This window comes from Thunnus maccoyii, chromosome 5 (assembly GCF_910596095.1).
Source record: "Thunnus maccoyii chromosome 5, fThuMac1.1, whole genome shotgun sequence".
Classification (NCBI taxonomy): Eukaryota; Metazoa; Chordata; class Actinopteri; order Scombriformes; family Scombridae; genus Thunnus; species Thunnus maccoyii.
Genome location: NC_056537.1, coordinates 34,224,692 through 34,244,636, shown reverse-complemented (window position 1 = coordinate 34,244,636; position 19,945 = coordinate 34,224,692). Strand labels below are relative to the sequence as shown.

At 39.0% G+C, this 19,945-nt stretch overlaps 1 protein-coding gene across 2 annotated transcripts in view; it reads right to left on the bottom strand.

Moving 5' to 3' along the window:
* Positions 1-19,945, bottom strand: part of LOC121896669 (NT-3 growth factor receptor-like) — a 229,921-nt gene that overhangs the window by 22,653 nt on the left and 187,323 nt on the right. For both annotated transcript variants that reach the window (XM_042410583.1, XM_042410584.1), the window contains exon 15: positions 8,059-8,302. In XM_042410583.1, the coding sequence (XP_042266517.1) occupies positions 8,059-8,302 (244 nt within the window). The remainder of the gene's footprint in view (positions 1-8,058; positions 8,303-19,945) is intronic.

Here is a 19,945-nt window from a genome sequence, read left to right as displayed (position 1 = left end):
CTTGGATCAATCCACAGTGTTTATATGTGACCGAAAGACTTTGGCTTAATTTAGTTCCACTCTGATCACTACAGGTGGAAAGTGACTCAGTGAATCAGCTTTCTGTATATTAGCTCTTAATGAGCAGATTTTTATGGCAGAATTCTACCTGTCTTTGAAGAAGATGATCCTTTTTTGTAGATTTCCAAAGCTCTGCATATTTCTCTATTATTCTCAAACTTCATGTTTGAAGCTCAGGGTTACCTGTAGCCTTAGGCTAACAGCTGGCCTGGGGCTAATCTAGACCACCTTCCACAGTGCAGCAGTTAGCTCACAGCTATGGGACGGTGTTCATGGAGGGAAAATATTAGCAAGAACAACTCAGCTGATGCTCAGTGAAGCTCCTGTTTCTGTTAAAGGTAGTCAACTTTATACTCCCAGCTTGTCTGCTGCTACAACTCGCTAGGTCCTCTGGTTGGATATAATAGTTCAACTTTTCTTTATAGAACTAAAAGACTCCACTAATTTTACTCATGAATTTCCAGTCACAGAAAACCTCTGTGACAAAGTGTGGAATTAGGTCTTTGAGAGGCAAAAAGGGTTTAGGGAGGAAATGCTATCCGTTGGATAATGGGAATTCCACTGTTTTTGGAGCTTGACTGATATTAGGGACTAAAGTCAGGACATCTCTTCCTCTGCTGCTTTGATTTTAAACATTCTTTCTCAGTCTGTCTATTGTGAGTCCCCTAACTTTAGAGAAGTGCAATAGTGAATAACTGGAATACCCCTTTAAATGATTAGATGCTCAACAATTTCAGCAGTTCTCTCTTGACAAAAGACAATCACACCTTCTTCTCGTCTTCTTTACATCTATACTGTTCCTCAGAAATGATGTAGAATGATCACAGAATTATGTCACATCGCTTGCTGGTTCTGGCCTGACTGCTGCTGGTTCACTCATGGACAAAAAAAAGATAAAAAATAGACTTAAAACACAGAATTTTATATCTTAGGGGATAACTCATACTGACAATATTTGCTTACTTATTTACTTCAAGACATTTCTTTTTCATTGTCAAGAGTTTATCGAGTAAAATGTCAATCAGTCTCTGGTTCCAGCTTTTTAAATGTGAAGATTTGATGCTTTTCTTTGTTTTATACAACTGTAAATTTAATATCTTTGGGTTTTGGACAAAACAAAGAATGTGGAGATGTCACTTTTTACTATTTATGTAGTAAGCAAAGTGTCAAAATTCTGTTAAATGTAAAAAACTGCTTGAAACTGCTTAAAGTGTTTTATTTATTAGTCCTAAGCTCCGTGGATACACTGCAGCCTTAGTTTTCTGACATGATAAAGTCTGGGAACCCTGATCCGGAACAGCTATGAGTGTGTAGGACAGAGATGTGCACCCTGTTTCACCCTCAAGTCCTGAATGACTCGGATAATTCAAACATATAGCTGAAGTGAAATCTGCTCAGTCTGACCTGCAGACAGAGTTCCCAGAGTTCTGTTTGACTGCAGGCCAACAGTCTGCACAAGGAGGAGAATCACTGTAGGAAAATGATATCCTCTGTCAGTTTGGGTGTCTGAGCCTGAATTGGAGACAGTGGATGCATGTTAATCAGCAAGTTATTCTGTCCTCTCAGAAGTAGCTGGTACGATATCTGTGCCTGTGCAGTGTCCGGAAAGGACGTTTTTGTCTCACCTGTCAAGGGAGGAACACGAAGATATTGACTTATTGACACTACTGACACACATTTTTACATAATCATTGACCGCTGCTTCTTGTATTTCATAACTTGTATATGTGCTTATTTGCATGAGATACAGTATGCCAAAGTTCCCAAGACTGGCCCAGTTGGTAGCAGTGATGTCATGTTATGCACTTTTGGTTTTCTGACCATAGGTTTTCTTAAAACACAGAACGAAACATAAAATTTTGCACAGACATTTATGATTTCTAGAAGATGAATCCTGACTTTGGTGCCCACCTGACTCTTTCTCTAACGCTACCAGTAGGTTGACATTTCTGGCTTTTAGTGAAATGTCTTGACAGCTATTGGATGGATTGGCATTACATTTTATACATATGTTCATGGTGTCCACAGGATAAATCCTAATGACTCTGGTGATCCCTCAATGTTTTCTCTACTTCCTTCATCAGGTTGAAATTTATTTGGTTTATGAATACCATCAAAACTTATGATTTTCTCATCAGCCTCAACTGTACTTTGTGTTTAATGCTAATTAGCAAATGTTAGCATGCTACATCATGCTACACTAAGATGGTGAACATGGTAACATCATACCCCCTTAAGATCAGCATATTATAATTATAACTGTGAGCATGTTAGCATGTTGATGTTACTCACTGATAGACGAGTATTTATTGGCTGTCTTAAGGAGCTGCAACATTTATTGATTGACACACTGTAGTCTGTACTGTACATTTACTGCCACATTGACAACTTACTGCTAACCTTTTCCCCACTTCCCCACTTGCATTTATCATCACTTTTCTGCTGCTCACTCTCTGCACTCGCTCAACTACACACACTCATGCAAACATTCACTACACACACACACATTACGCACTGCCTTATTCCTTAACAGAGCTACACTACTCTTACAACAGTACCTTTCACGTATATGTCCTTTGAAGAATAAGGAGAAGGAGGATGACTCAAAACAATTCCACAATAACATAGGGTGTTATTGTTCTCGTACAGAAAGTAAAAATCATTTAAAATCATCAATCACAGCCCATTGATATTAATGATTATGTGAAATTTTAGCAGCTGTGCTCACAATTTTGCAGCGGCGGTGCGCTGCTGCTAATTGAATATAGGGCAATTGTCTTTACAGTGAAGTAGGAGACATCTTGTGTCCAGCAGTTAAACTTCTGAGATGAAATATATTTACATACTCATAGATTCTGGAATTTTTAATGAGGTAGAAGGAGGAGATGCCATTTTAAAGATTGTATACTGGTACTTTTTTTCTGGAAAAACCATATCAGACACACATTACAAGCAGAGTTTTTTTGTATGTCTTAGTGAATGTCTGGAGGGGATCTTTAACATTCAAGTTTTTAAATTTCTTTACTGCAAGCTAAAGATTTTGTTGTCATATTCATGTGTCATGTGTTTTGGAGATGCACATACTATCCTTTTTAACCTATGACAGTGAGGTGATGACACATATGAAAAGATACAAAAAAAACAAACACACAAAAAAACCCCCAAAACTATTCCATTTGGGCTAGACTGTCTGGATGATGTCTCTGTGTGCCGTTCTTCCCCTGCCAACTACAATCTATTTTTCAGACTCTGAGAAGACATCTTCAGCCTCACACAGTAAGTATACAACATATTTATTCCATAACGGCTCAACATTATGCTGCATTGAGATGGGGGTGTGAGCACATGAGAAATATAAATAAGGGAGAAAAAATGTATAACTGTGTCTCTAAAACCAAACCACTGAACCAGTGCACTGCTGATAAGGGTTAAATTAAAAGAGAGTCAGTCAGCCTTTTCTGCTGCTGTTTAAATGCCACCCTGCTGGGACTTCGGACCGGCCATTAAAAACAAAACAGTCCACAGAAGCTACTTAGGATGATGGGACTCAGTGGAGTCATTGACATTTACTGCCAAACACAAATTATTTCCCACCATGCCAATTACAGTTCTGAGAGAGTCTCCTGAAAATCCCTCTGAGCTGCTGTTGCCATCATCTATGAAGACAAACCTCTTCTACATAGGCTGGAAATGTACAGCTGGGCTTCTTCATTTTCTGCATCTGGGACCCACATGAGAATCCCAACATCTCATCCAAGGTCCAGGGCTAATTAAAACATAACAAATCTTTAAAATTTAATCATTTAGAGAGGCTATACAGTGAATCATAATGTAATGATCAGTCAAGGTAGCAATCTCATGTCCTGCAGCTTTTATACACTAGTAGAACACAATAACTTATCCATCCTCTACCTGTCAGGATTTTGTCTACACTGATGCTTTGTTTGTTTGTGTACTCTGCCTGCATTTACATGTTCACATGGAGGGTTCACCATTTTGAGGGACATCTCAAACTAGTTGGGATGGAGGTGAATAACAAAATCAATCAACAGCGATTCCGCATGTTGTGTTGACTTGTCATTCTCCACTATACTCAGTGGAAGCACAGGTGCTGGATGGAGGAGGAAATACCATGTTAATTTAAGTACATATTTTACACTTTCTTAATACTGCCTTTTCACAACCAGAATGAGCAGTGAAGCAAACTAGAAGGGTTTATCACTTTGTCTGTGGCTAAACTCATGTGATTGGTCTAAGGTGTTTAGTCACAGCCTGGTTCCAAACCTCTGAATCATCTCTGATTTGTTCAGTGATTCAAATAGGTCTGGTGTTGTGCTTACTGACTACCAATGAAAGCTTTGCAAACAAGACTAAAAATTTGGATGTCATCTCCTTTCATATCTACCTAGCTACATCCATGAAAAATAGCTACAGAAAGAAATTGACCTAAAATGGTGAGAAGTGGGAAAGAGATCCACACATAGTTCATGCTGGTTGTTGTAAGTCAATTTACAGGAATAACTATGTTTACTCGACTTAAGCTTTAACCTTGTGCCACTGACTGGATAGTGCAACACAAGCAAAATAACCCTGATCTGCCCACAATGTTAGATTATTTTAATACTGTTAGGAGTAAAGGGGGTGGGGTTTATAGTTCCTCTTTCTTCCTTTCCCTTTCCTAAACTGGACTGGTTTTCATTGAGAAGATAACAAGGGGGTGTGGTTAAGCTGCGGGTTGATAAAAAGGACGCCACGGTGAGGTGCGCGCGCAGCCACTGGAGTAATGTGATGAGGCTCAGCTGGGAAAGCGCGAACCTTGAAAGTGATACGAGTTGAGTTAAAGCCCAGAGAGACGTCCTTTTTAGAAGCGTTCGAGACCTTACAGCTTCATACCTTTCCTGCACCCGGACCCTTGAGTAAAACCAGTTTTGTTCTTCGGGGACCCATCCCCCAACCACCAAAAACTGAACTGAACCGCCAGAAGGAGCTCGCGGCTCACGAGAGCAACGCAAGAGCTGGCGAGGCCGAGTCGGAGGGACTTGAAATGCTAGTCGGCGTGGAAACCCGATAAGGTAACCCACCTCCAGACTGTCTATCTCTAACATTGGAAACCAGTCCGTCTTCCTCTGTGTTCTTCCACGTTTCCTCCTTTTCTACACCCTCCAGGTTAGGACTAGTATTGGTGCTTAATACGGAATCCCCTGGACTTGACTAGTCCGTAACAATACCTACATATGCAGGGCAATTTGCTAGCCAGCAGCGCTAGTCAGTCACAATAGCTTGTGGAGCTTCTCTCTATTTTCTCTCAAATGTTCTGTTTAATGGCATTTTGTTCACCATTGTACACCATTTCTTTCAATAAAAAGTCGATGAGGAGGGAAAATAAAGCTCAGTCAGCAAACTTGTTAGCTTAGCTTGGTTGCTAATGAGACAGTTCACACATTTTATTCAAAAGATGCAGCATTAATGCCTCTCTCATAACTGTTTGCAAATCATTGCTCTGTTGTGAAGCAGTTTTTACTCTGACAGAGTGGTTCAATAAAAGTGAAAAAAAAAGTGTGCAACACAGCTAATAAGCTACAAATGCTTCCTCCACTTTGGACTCTCTGGCTCTCTGTCCCCTCAAAGGGGCAGCACTGTGAAGACAGGTTGCTATTGCTCAATGGTGTGAATGTGTGGGTCAAAGTTCACCAAAGTTGACCTCCATGCAACAAAATGCATTGATACATGGATTCATTTTGTCCCCACAAGTGAATCAAGTGATGGTGGCAGTTCCATTGTAATGATCTGAATTCACCACAAAATGTAGCTGTTTTAAATGCTGGTATGACCAGGCCTTTAGTCTAGGAATGAAGGGTTACTCTTTAGGCATGGGTTTGGGGAAGGTTGTGAAAATTTAAAGCCCACTAGAAGTCCCCTGATGGTTCACTGTCCTTTACAACCTGTCCCCAAAGTGGGACAAACAAAAAAATTTCTAATCTTACAGATTTCTCATTTTCACTTGTCCTTAAGAGTTGCAGTAGAGTTATTAAAATCAAGAAGGTTCATTACTTTGGGATGTGCTCAGCAAACTCTGCTGGTTTCTGCCTGGATAGACAATCCTCCCTTCTTTTGCTAGCCAACTATCTCTTAAGTCATTAATTTAAGGGAAGAGCCTCATTCCTCTCGGAGAGTGTCCCTCTCCTCCTCTCTTTTTCTTTTATACACAATAATGTCTGAATTGGTCAGAAATGAAACTGAAAATGTGTAAAAATATGTTTCTGGACATATCTAACCAAGGTTCACTTTTACTTTGGTTTAGGGGTTAGGGTTTACCCTTATAACTATCAATTAGGTTGATATTATGGAAATTTTAAACTCTGTTTCAAAATTTGTTAATTATAAGTCACACATGTTATTGCATTTGATTTATTTGATATTAATAAGTGTAAGCCTGTTATTTAGTTATGGTTCGATTGCTAGGATAATGCTTTCTTAATAGATTTAATTACAGATTAGGAAATTAAGATTTATTAATTTTATTCTGTGCAGTCCCTCAAAACTCTTCGTTAGGTGGCTGTTGCTCTTCTTCTGCCTTGTTGGCTTGCCTACCACTGCTGCTGCTTCTGTTTTCTCTCAGCCTTATCAGCCATGATAGCCGTCCATGCATTTTGGCCATCGTCCTTTTTTTGAGAACTGAGAACTCCAGAAAGAGACTCAACTAAGAAGCAAAAGACTGCAAAGATGCCTAAGCCACAACCCAAGCTATGCCGTTTGACATTTGAATAACCTGTTATTTTTTGTAATCATCTGTTTTTATCATGTAGTTAAACCTTTTTTTAAAAGACTTTTCCAAGGACATCCAACTCTGGAGCCTGCCACTGAATGCACCAAGACTGGGACACCTCCCTGCTGTGTGTGTGTGTGTCGACTATGCGGCCTCAGCTAGTCTGAGACTGGATTCATCCTCCTGAGAAGCAGTGAACCAAAGCTGTTTCACTGCACCTACTGCAACTTCTCATCTGGCTGTTCCTCTGGCAACCTGAGGATCACCAGGTCTGCTTCGCCTTGCTTGGCACTTTCCAGGAAGCTCCTCAACATCAGTCCTTCATCACCAAGGAAACAGTAGGAAAACCATCTACCATGCTTCTGTCTCAGAGTTGATGGAAGAGCTATTAAAAATTGTAATTTTTATTGGTTGTAATTAGAAGCACCTGATTGCATTTTTGACTCATTTTTGATAACACTTCATTCTGTCGGCAATAACTTGTTAATTTTATTTACCCATTCATTCATGCATCCATTCATTCATTTTAGTTGTATATATGTATATATGCTTAGTGTTTCTAATTCATTGCTATCCCTTGGTAGTTAAATAAATATCTTGAATTATAGCCTTATAGCCTAAGTCTTATGTTTGTCTGTTCCTTTATACCAGAGATGGAGGTCGCTACATTCATGACTTTCAGGTATAAGACTGATTATTTGAATTGAATTATTTTTCCTTATAATTAATATATTAATTTATCATTAGTTATTAATTAATTAATTAAATAATTTTACAAGTGCATAACATTAATTTTCAAGTGTTGTGTTATTCCTACCGTAAGCTGAAAGCAAAGATCCAGGGATCATCAAATAATTAGGGATCATCCAGATTAAAGTGTTATATAAAACAAAGACCTATCCATAATGGCATCCATAAGGCACACAATGAAAAAAATGAACAAATGTTAATGCATATAGATCCTTGTGTATATGAGACATACATACTGTATTCTGTAAATTCATTTTGAAATAGAATAGGTCCTGTGGATGTGTTTGATCATTCCCTTTACTTACTATCTTCTTAAATCAAATTCAGTTATAATCATTTCAGTTCTGTAAATGTATACATATCTAATATACTGAATGTGTATATGAGCTGTGAAGATAGAAAAAATAGGCTACTAAACAAACAAACAAAAAAAGTAACAAAAAAAAAGGTTTGTCATGTAAGAAACAAACATGTGTTCTTACCCTGTAATAATCTGTGCTGTATATGTCACGTGACATGCCAAAGTCTCCTATTTTCACCAGGAGGCCATTCCCCACTAGGCAGTTCCTGGTAGCCAGATCACGGTGAACAAAGTGTTGAGATGCCAAGTAGATCATCCCAGCCGCAATCTGACTGGCTATATGAAGCATCTGGGACAGACCCAGCTCCCCATTGGTCTGCAGAGGCTGTCCATCAACCAGGATCATGGCGTCTGGCCCGTGGGCTCTGAGGAGGGAGGTACAGATTCTGTTAGAAGCTCAAATCAAAGAAAATCCACTGGTGTGACACAACTCCACCTTCAGTCAGTGTGATGTTGCTTGACATAGCAACTTAGCATCTATACACAGATTACAAACAGTTAATGCATAGTTTATAACACACTATGATGTAACATACAGTACATATTGATATATAGTAATGTATTAATGTACAAATACTTTGCATGAATTAACACTTATAAGTGAACCTTTAGACCACATTTCCATCTGGTGTCAACATGTGATCTGTATCTGGGAAATGAAATTCGATCCATCAGCCTTTGCATTTACACCTGCTATTAATAAGGGTTCTCACATCTCCATTCTGCCCACATTGTGAGCTGGCAGGAAGAGACAGAGTGCATCTATGCTGGGTGGATTTTTTTCTTAAGAATGTGGTCACACTGTACAGATTATATTTACACCTGGCTAAGATGCAATTCTGATCTTGCATTCCTAGCTGTAATTGATACTAATTTAATTTAAATTTGCTCTTTAAATTGCAAATTTGTACACTTTATTTTACAGTATTAAGACTTATTAGTCTTATTAGTATATACTAATAAGACGTCATAAGCCATACTTTGTATCAGATTAGACAAAAAACTAGAAATAACGTTTATGACAGTAAACAAACACAGTTATAAACTAGTCACCATACACCTAAATTATGCTGTAATAAGAAACCACATATAATGTTGTATTAGAGATCCTAATACACTAGACACCATTTTACAAGATCATAGTCTAATTAGGAATCAATTACAAGTTCAAATTCCATAATATGCTACAGTTATACGCTATTCTACCCTTACTAGGAATTGATTAGTAATTAGACAAATTTAAAACACTGAGACCTCAGAGGACAATACATTTATTTGGCCTAGCTTACATTGTTGCTCATTGAAAGAAAACTATCGTAAACTGAAGTCAAACCACATCGGGTCACATCTGGTCACTACTTTACACGTCCCTTGTAGCCTGGATGTTCTCCGGAGTCCTGTGGAGTTTGTTGGTAGTATTAAATGGCATAATACATGTTTCCTCGACACTTTACTCCCATACCAGTTATGACATCAGACCATTTAATGCCAACCCCAGTAACATTAGGCTATGGAAACTGCCAGTACATTGCATCTTTATTTCCCACTGTTAGACCATTATTAGAGTTTCTTAGAGGGTAATTTGTGACACATTACAAAAGAACTGTACCGTAAACTACAGTGAAATCACATATCTGCTACTTGAGACAAACCTTAACAAGTTAATATGCTTTATGTTCTGAAATTGTCTAACCAACGTCCTGTCAGATCCGGTTGTCTGTTATACATCTTAAAAACATGTCACTTTCAAGATAATCCTGATAATAAATGATATATAACAAAACACACAGCAAACACATGAAGTATGTTAGTTCATACAAGACATATGCATCATTTTTACAGAAACACAGGGTAAATATTGACATGCGACAGTATTTTATTTGCATAAACCACAGAGAAAAGAATGATCATCAAAAGTACAGCTTCTTGTAGATAGTCTGACAATTTGAATTCTTAACTCTTTTAATTCCATCTGATGCACTTTTCTCCAGTTTCCACAGAGGTGCTAAAGCAGGCTAATGCTAATGCTAATGCTAACTTCAGGGCGTAAAAAGCGTGGTATGCAGTTTCTAATTACAGCATAATTTAGATGTATGTGTCTAATTAGGTTGTAACTGTGTTTGTTTACAGTCTAATAAAGAATATATTATTCCTAGTTTTTGTCTAATTTGATACAAAGTACGGCTTATTATGTCTTATTAATGTACTATAAAAAAGTGCGACACAAGTTTATATTTCAACTGTATAATCTTGCTCTATTCTGTACACACAACATCTATTGCATGTCTGTCCATCCTGGGAGAGGGATTCTACCTCTCCATTTTCTACCTCCATTTTTTTCCCTGTTAAAGAATTTTAAGAGTTTTCCTCATCTTAATTGAGGGTCTAAGGATAGAGGATGTTGTATAGCTGTACAGACTGTAAAGCCCCCTGAGGCAAATTTGTGATTTGTGATATTGGGCTATACAAATAAAATGGACTTGACTTGACTTAAATCTCCTAATCCTTAAATAGCTTGGCCACAATTCCTTAACAACCAAAACCAAACGATCCTCATCAAGTATGTTTGTTTATATTATGTGATAATGTTACCAATGTTGGCCAATATGTTTTTATCAAATATCTTTAATTCTTAAATATTGATATTGCTATCACCTTCAAATACTAATTATTAGACGGGCTACAGTCAGCTGTTTGAAGTATATGTCATTTGTAGCTTAATAGCTGAAATATGCAAAATCACCACTATAGCCCATTAGGTCTGTAAAAGAAGTGAAGTAAATGAAGTAGCTTCCTGTGTGTATGTGTGTGTGTGTGTGTGTGTGTGTGTGTGTGTGTGTGTGTGTGTGACAGAGAGAGGGAGAGAGAGAGAGCAGGACCATACTGATATTCAGCATGTGGAACTGCTGGCATACTTCCATATTTTATTTCCCATGCAGCATGAGTGTATAATCTACATACACTCACAAAATGCCTGCTATATAATGATGTATCATAAAGTGTCAGTTACACTTCTGACAGACTCCTAGTTGTGATTCAGTTATAGTGACGTATCTCAGTGGTGGTCATTATAGCCTCTTTTTACTTTTTTTTACTGGGATAATCTTTCAGGCACCACTGGTGATTTTCACTATGCAGCTACATTCAGGAGCATTTCCGTCTTGTGCCTTTTCACACATGTCATGGTAATGCCAGAATATATGGATCAGATCAAACTTTCAAGCTAGGCAGTCCTGATCAAATATGAATCAAGAATCTGTTGCTGCATTGCCTATTTCTCACCTTAAATGTTTTCAGAAATATATCTAAGTGTACTGTTTAGCTGTAATATGAGAAAGTTTGAGGCAGGGCTGCAATTTGAAAACTGACGAGCTAAAACAAGCACCGCCCAACTCGCAGTACATCACCCACACGTCAAGTCTTGTGATTGATTCACTTGCTCCACGTGAAAGCGTCTTTCATCAGACGGATGTAACCCTTCACGTGCTTGTCCCTGCACTGTTACTGCTTTCATTCACAACACACCTGTGCTGGCATTTTCCCTGAAATGTTACTAGGTCTTGAGGTGGGAAATTGGCAGATTTCCCTGAATATCGATCCCTGCTCCCATTCACACATGACCCCATGTGCGAAATGTTCCTGAACATTTCAGGGATAGACTGCATGTGTGAAAAGGGCTTATATTGAAATAGTGTCAGTGCTGTTTTGGAGGGAGGGATGGAGTAGAGAGTGAGTGAGGAGGAAGGACAGAGTGTCAGCTGAGCTGTGATGACTTGAGTAGTTAAATACCCACTGACTGTGCAAAGTGAACCTTGTAGTCAACCTGTGCGTGTGTGTGTGTGTGTGTGTGTGTGTGTGTGTGTGTGTGTGTGTGTGTGTGTGTATGTGTCTTTTCAGCTTCACAGACTTTTAAGTCGCTAATAGAGGAAGTGATGCCAGTGAAGTGGCAGTGTGTGTGTGTGTCGGTGTGTGTCTGTTAGTGACTCTGTGTGTGTGTGTGAGCATGGTGGTTGGAGGGCAACGGGTGCTGGCTAAATTAGCAGTGTGTCCTGGATGAATTGATGCCAGCACTTTAATGGAAACACAATTACTGAGCTGAAATTAGCATCCAAGGCACAGAGAGACTCACTGAAACACTGTCCCATACAAGCATGCACACACATACACACACACGCACACATACACACACACACACACACAGAGTCATACATAAGCACTGGCAGACTTCACTTCCTGACGGCAGACTAAGTACCAATGTTCTATTCTGCAGGGCAAAGCATCCTGGGAGCAAATAACATCTAATCACAGCAGACATAATGCAGCTCATTAGCTTACCAACCGCAATTTACAATTTAGGCATTTAGCTTGCGCTCTCATCCAGAGCAACTGGCAGTGGGAGCAAGTAGGGCTGCAGAGTTCATCTCAACCTGGGACCTTCTTGTGAAGAGATAAGTGAGGTAAGGACCATGGGAAAAGAAAAAAAAACATGTAATGGGTTCCAAATTCACAGCTCATGTACTGCCAAGTGGTTGTATGTTCATTCATTTACTCTCTATGGCTGTCAACACATGATTTTACCCAGTGCTTTCACTAGTGGGACACTTCATTACAGAAAATAATCCATTATATATTAGATTGTAATGAAAGTCCTGTTTTTAATAACTATTCACTTATGTTTCAATATTACTGCACATCTCATGATGGCCCAACTTACCAACCAAAACACTTTTGGTTGGTGTTTTTTAGTTAAACGTTTGAAGTCTCTTTATTTAAAGGCTTATGTGATAGTCACTGTACGTCATATATTTTTATCTTTAGGACAGGATAAGCTACTCAGAAATTGTGCCAGCTTTTTTCTTGTGTGTCCACAGGTTTTCAACACACTTCAAATATCTGTATGTGAATGGAATGTCTCCTAGAAATTATGTTATTATGATTGTCTACATCTTTTCCACTCCATGAAGTGCTGCATTCTCCAACCTCACAACAATGATAGGGAGAATGGTGTGTGCTGGGATTACGAAGTATAGGACTTTGACACTGGTCTTTTCCTGCGACCTGCATGTGGTTAGGTTTAGGCAACAAAAAAAACTTTTAAGTTAAGGGAAAGATTTAAGGTTTGGTTAAATATTGAAAAGTTTAGATGTTCTTACTCATGTCACTGTTCAATTTTTCAATATTGAACCAAGGCCACTATCTTCCCCTAAACTTATTACTATCATGCTTTGTATGGGCTACACCCAAGCCCCCAGGAATGGTGTTGGGCTGTGAAGCAATTGTGGTGTAGTGGCCACACTGGTCAATTGCAAAAGTTCTTTTCACATATAGAATCACTGGAAAAGGAGTGGCTGAAATAACAGACTGCACCAAGTTTTGGTATTTGTGTCAAACTGTGCAAGCTAGATGGGGTAAGAGTATATTGGCACCTTTCCTAGTGACCAAAGGTGTCTGATCATGTGGAATATTGTCACCTTTTCTCTTCAATCTCTATATGGATGATCTTTCTAAAAAGTTAATAAAGTGTAAGGCTGGATGTATGGTGGGTATAGTCTTATTAATCATCTGATGTACACTGATGACTTGGGCGTTCTGGTTGCTGGCTGCTCGCTGGCAGCCCTCCAGCTGTCATTGGTATGGGGCGGGTCATTCAAGCAGCACATCAGACAGACATGTTCGGTTGTGGCCAATATCAACTTTGTAGTAGAACTATTCAGCACGCCAGCCGTGAACTGGACAAGGATGATAAAATATACAATTTTTCATGTTTCCACTCTGTATTATTTAGAAAGAAAAATATGCCTAGTCTATTTTTCTGTCATTTAAAAAATAAAAATGCCATTTTTCTTTTAAAATCACGTTGTTGGCCGAGTAGCCTATGGACAACAAACAAACAATGATGAATGATTAATCATACAGCTCCAGGAAACCAGAGACTGTAATGATCAATTTCTCTTCCATTTTCAATATGGAATGGAACAGATGTTTGCTAGGAACTTAAGTACAGCGGTCGCTGTGGGAAGAAAATCAAATCCTTACCTACAATCGGTTGCTGCGTCAGCGGTGTCACTGCTAATTTGCATAAAGTTACACTCTGCTCAACTTCAACTTGTCGGTCTTGGCTCTGGCATTGTGCTGCTCACTGCTGCCAAGGTGTCTGAAGCCCTTCTTTGCAAGCTTTCATTGACAATGAATAACTGCCGGCTGCTTTTGTTGCTTATGAATCTTTGGGTGTGAGTGCACAGTTAATCGTCCTGTCTCCTTATAGTGGTGGCTTACAGCAGCTGCTCAGTCTGCTCAAGTTATGGTGTACAGTATAACATTAAATTTAACTCTAAAACGAGTGTTCTCATGATTGCTAAAACCAAGGAGGATCAGAAGCAAAATTTTCCTTCATTCTTTACGGCAGACTAAGTGCTGAATGTGGTGAACAAAGTAAGATATTTGCAGCGCCAGTGTTGCAAACTTTATGCACAAGCCAATATGCTGGCATGCAAATTTTATATATGTAGAGATGATGTTAAAACACCCCTTTTTACAACCTACTGTACTCCACTCTATAGAGCCCACTTTTGGTGCAGTTATAAAGCAAAAAAAGCTTCAGGTGGCATTTAATGATGCGTTCACAATTTTGCTCAAGCCCCCAAGATGGACAAGTGCAAGTCATATGTTTGTGACTAGTAATGTTCCAATCTTTCATGATGTGTTGAGGAATTTTATGTACAAATGTATGGGTTAATTAATTGATTCAAAAAATGTAATCATAATTGCCTTAACTGAGCCTACACAAAGTGATACAAGGTATTCTTGTTTTTAAAAACACTGGAACTGTGGACTTGTGAACTACAACAATTATATCTCTGTGTTGTTGTCCTCATATTGAATTTTATTATTTTTACACTGATATGGACCTAGGTGTCTGAAATAAAGTTAAATGGAATTTTCCATAGTTCTAGGTAAATTTATGGATGTTAATCGTCAAAGTGCAGACTTACTGTATGGAGATAATGATACCACATGAGTAAGTTCTGCTGATCCAGAAATATGTGTATTATATGCTTGACTGACTTATCACCCTGAGAAGGGGAGTTTTTTTCATACAAATTGTTAATTTAAAATGATCATAAAACAATAAAATTGCTTTTGTTTTTTGAATGAAATCAATTTGTACTGTATCATGATCTTTGCTAGTCAGGAAACAATGCTTCACATTTTATACAAAACCATAACTTGAAGAATTTATGTTTGTAGCGAAGCCAGCTGGCCTGTTGTGTAACTCCTTGTTTCCACTAACACATCAATGGCATGGTCAGCTTGTTGCTTGAACCCTAGTTTCACTTCAGTGTGTAAGATGGGAGTGCTAGCAGAGCTGACAGCTTTGTTCCCTGTGTGTTTGGACCGCAGATCCAACAAAGTAGTGTAAACTGAATGAGTTTCCTCAGACATCCTCAGCTGCAGCAGAGAACACAGTGGATGTAATGTCTCCCTCCTGATTCTCTGTTTGTCTATTTGTCTAGAGCTTTGCTCTTTCAAGCAGCCTCATCTATCGATCACAGAGCAGCTCACACACACTCACAGCCTGCACTGCACTGAAGCAGGCCACAAACACTGACGTAAAATTAGCTGCTGCATGGTTTCACACAGTGAGCCATGACAACAAATTAAAAAAAAGGTCAACTTTCATCTACTCAGATGGGAGTGGAAATAACAGTGTACATTCTTATGACAAATGAGCCTGATGATGCATAGGCAAAATGCTTTACTCACTCCTCAACCTACAGAATGTACAAATATATACCAAGAAGTTTTAAGCTGGTCCAGTGTTAAGTTCTGGTTCTCTGAAACACAGAACTCAGTTTTATACTGGCAGGTTTATATGTTTAGATTAAAATCCATTTGTCATCTGTGTTACACTTTCAAACTCAATACATGTATTCCTGAGCTTGTCTAATATAAGATTTACTTAATCCAATTAGGAACACTTTTTATAATGTGTATATATATATATATATATATATATATATTGTGCGTGGTCAATATATGCATTCAGAGAAATTGTGTTTACTCTGAGTTACCCATTATTGTGGGTTTTGGAATAAATCTAGTTTCTATCAACTAGTCATCATACATTTCCAAAATATCTTTAATTTGTTGTCAATTGTGTGCTCTGCTTCTGTGCTGTCTGTGCAACTGTCTGCTGGAAAATATAGTATACAACAAAAAACTGTGGGGTGGTGGGGGAGGGTTGGGGTATGGAGATGATGGGTGGGTGGGTACGTGACATCTTGTGTACTTGTCACATGTTCAGAGCTATGCAAATGTGCATATGGAAAAAACAACTTTCACTTGTATTGGAGTAATATTTGACCAGGAATTTCTATACTTTACTCAAGTAATGGAGTTGTGTACTTTGTCCACCACTGCATGTAACATTTCCCTGTTGCATTCATTATACAGCCATGCTTCAGTACCGGTCAGCTCATGAAAACACAAATGTGCACATTTTGCGTTCTTACACTCTATTCTAAGAACAAAACAATCAATACCACTGTGATGATTGTTTTTCCATTCCTGGCTGTGCAGGGAAATACATACAAATTTGGCTGTGAATGTGGTTCATAAATAAACACATAAATCAGCTGGTGAACCCACAGCCAGCCAAAGGTCACACACACTGTCCACGTTCATACAGTGAAAATGTTTCAAGTAAAGCAGCTGTCCTCCTGAACCTCAGCTCCATCAGAGCTGTCTAAAAAATGTATTTCAGAAGCTAGAAGTTCAATTCTGTTTCCTCTGGAGGGTTTCCTTTGTCCTGCCAAGTTGATAACTACAGGTTTTAGTAGTCAGGCTTGCTGGAGACAATTTTAATAGGTATGTATTAACCAGGTCTGTGAGCCGCACACCTCACACCTGGTTCTTTTCCCCACTCCGCTATCTTTACACGCAGCGTCTATTTTTGCTGGACCGGCTCACACATGACATAAAAAAATAATTATTGCAACAACACAAATGGGCCTATAGGCTGCCAGCAACCTGTGGGCTGCAGCAAATCCCAGCACCCTTACATGCCGCGGATATGGGTGAATCCGCCTAAGGCTGACCGGGAGAAAGCGCTGTACAGCCAGGGAGAGAGCGGCCAGGCTGACCTCGTGGGCTGATGAGTCTGGTAGACTCAGTCGGAGGCAGAGGAATTTCTCCTTCCTCCTCCTCTTTTTCAAATAACACATTAAAAACTGTTACATTGCAAGTGTGTTGGCCAAGTGCCAACTGCCCACTTGATAATGTTCCTAATGGATACCTTGCATTATACGAAACCTAGTAGTTAAACACATCCGGAATTCCTAGGCCCCCTTTAGTTCTTGGGATAATTATTTTTTTGTATGTATTTCTGATGTATGCATTTTTATTCCAAATGAATTGAGTGAAGGGTAAATTTAAGAGGAATAGAAGATAATATATAACATGTTCATTTTCAAAATTTCAGCTCTGTCCCATAGAGATAGTAGAAAAGCTGTCAATCTATTAATGTCATCCTTCACTGAACAGAGGATGATAGGACCATTCAGACTGAATATTTTTGTTACAGGGGATGTAATGTTTACTCCTAAATATTTCATCCCATTCATTTTTATCCCAAAAATCAGACCTATATGTATGGAAATTGAGAGCCATTGCCTCAATTTAATTCTAGTTAATATTATACCCTGAAAATCTTCCAGAGGTATTGATTAATTTGAGAACTGCTTGTTAGGAAGATACTGGTCTACTAAGATGAGTAATATGTCATCCGCATACATGTTAATTTATAATTATATCCATGTTCTGTAGGTTCATGCCATGTATACCTATTCTACCGCAGATCACACAGGCTAAAGGCTCAAGAGCAACAATGAAAAATAAGGGACTGACAGGACATCCTTGCCTTATTCCACGTTGAAGAGGAAAAGACTGAAATTAGGCCATCGATCCTGAGTGATGAATGTTAGGCACACTAAAGGGCCTTAACCCAACTAATGAACCTTGAAAGCCAAACTTTTTAAAAGTATAATACAGATAAGGCCATTCGATTCTATCAAATGGAATGGACCATCACACAGTGGAAACGTGTATTGCGGTCAGACAAATCAGTATTTCAGCTCTTTTTTGGGATAAATGGATGCCATGTGCTCTGGACCAAATAAGAAAAGAACCATCCAGACTGTTACCAGCAACAAGTCCAAAAGCCAGGGTCTGTCATGGTATGGGGTTGTGTCAGTGCCCTTTGCAACGGTAACTTACACTTCTGCAATGGCACCATTAATGCCGAAAAGTACATAGAAATTTTGGAGCAACATATGCTGCCTTCAAGATGACTTTTTTTTTTTAACATGCCGTCCCAACTTTTTCTGGTTTGGGGTTGTATATCTCCCCTCATGGTCTGTGTGTACATTAGACAGTTTAAATGCTATATTTTTGGAAATTAAGATGCTTACACCTCTACTACCTTGGTTACCTGTAGACCATTGTTGTTTTAAGCTTTCCAACTGTTCAAAATTTAAGTAACAAAGCCATCACATATAAGGGATTTGAGATGCATGCAAGATTTTATATCCTTTAATGGGGTTCTAAATGCTATTTGCATTCAAAGTCACCACTGCAATACTATTTAAACTTGTATCCATCTAAGGTGTGAGAGAAATTAATCAAACCCTGAGCTATAATTGACTCAGTAAACTACTTATTTATTTTAGCCTACTTCTTATTTTAGAACATGTGTTTTTGGCTGTAGTTGTTTGTTTTACTGAGGTTGTTTTATTTTGTTTCATTCCCCTGTGTCTTTTAACAGACTGATCAGGACTAGCTCTCCTAATGATGATGGCATGCAACTTGATGCAAGCTTAACTCCTCCATTACTTCCTAAAAGAGCACAAAAGCAGTAAATACCTGCAGGTTCACATAATGCAATATGCATGCATTCTTTTGTGTTTCTGTTCTTTGCTCGTTCAGGTGAAGTTGGCAGGTTGCAGCAGCAGGTGGCGAGGTGTATGAGGAGGAGCAGCAGCAAGTAACGGTGTCAGAGTGCACCAGTAGGAGCGCTGACTGAGCACTCAGCCTGGCTCTGTGAGAGTTGCAGCACAGGCTAAATCTCGGGACCTGCGGTTTATTTTTTGACCGCCCACTCCCACCTGCACCAAAGTTAAAACCGCCTGCTCCCACAAGATTTGTGTTGGGTCCCGCAGGACCCAATTCCAATATAGTCCTTTACCGTGGAACTCTGGGCTGATCCGTTTCTTTCATTTTGCCAATGATGTAACGCTTTTTACCTGAAAGAAAATGATAAGACTTTGCTGTTGAGCCAAAGTGCAGGGCTGTTGCTGGAGACTGCACCGGTTTTGATTCTCGTGTCACGCTTAGTCACATGACCAAACACACAGTGAATCTGTCTTAACAGCGGAGGCAAAAACCAAACTAGTAATAGTGTAAATATCCTCCCACTGTGTTTCCAGATGAAAGGTGACAGGGTCACCAAAATTATAGGATTTATCCTCTGGGGACCATAACTATCCACAGCAAATTTTTGGGTAAGTTTTCCATTCATTAATTTTAAGGAATCTTTTCTAGGAACCGAACTGTTGGTGAAGATACATTTTTAACCTGATGGTGTCACCAGTTCTGTGAACACACTGATTTACAAATATGGGACACTTCTATGTCTATTTATTTCCTTTGTCTCAGCCATCAATAACCATGCAAGGGGTAGCTTAAGCAGTTATACACCGGAGGACACAGTATGGGTAATATTTTTACTTAAGGCTGACTGCATTTTACATAATGCTCTGGGTGTAACAGTTCCCCATGTCAGTCTGTCACTCTACCAGACAGGCTCATTTATCAATCACTGTATAACACACTTGCATGGCACATGACAGAGCTCTAACAAGGCTCCCACAGTGAGGCACATTGACTATAGTGACAATATTTGAAGCCAGAGTACAGTCTGTCAATTATATTCATAACTTTCTAACAGACAG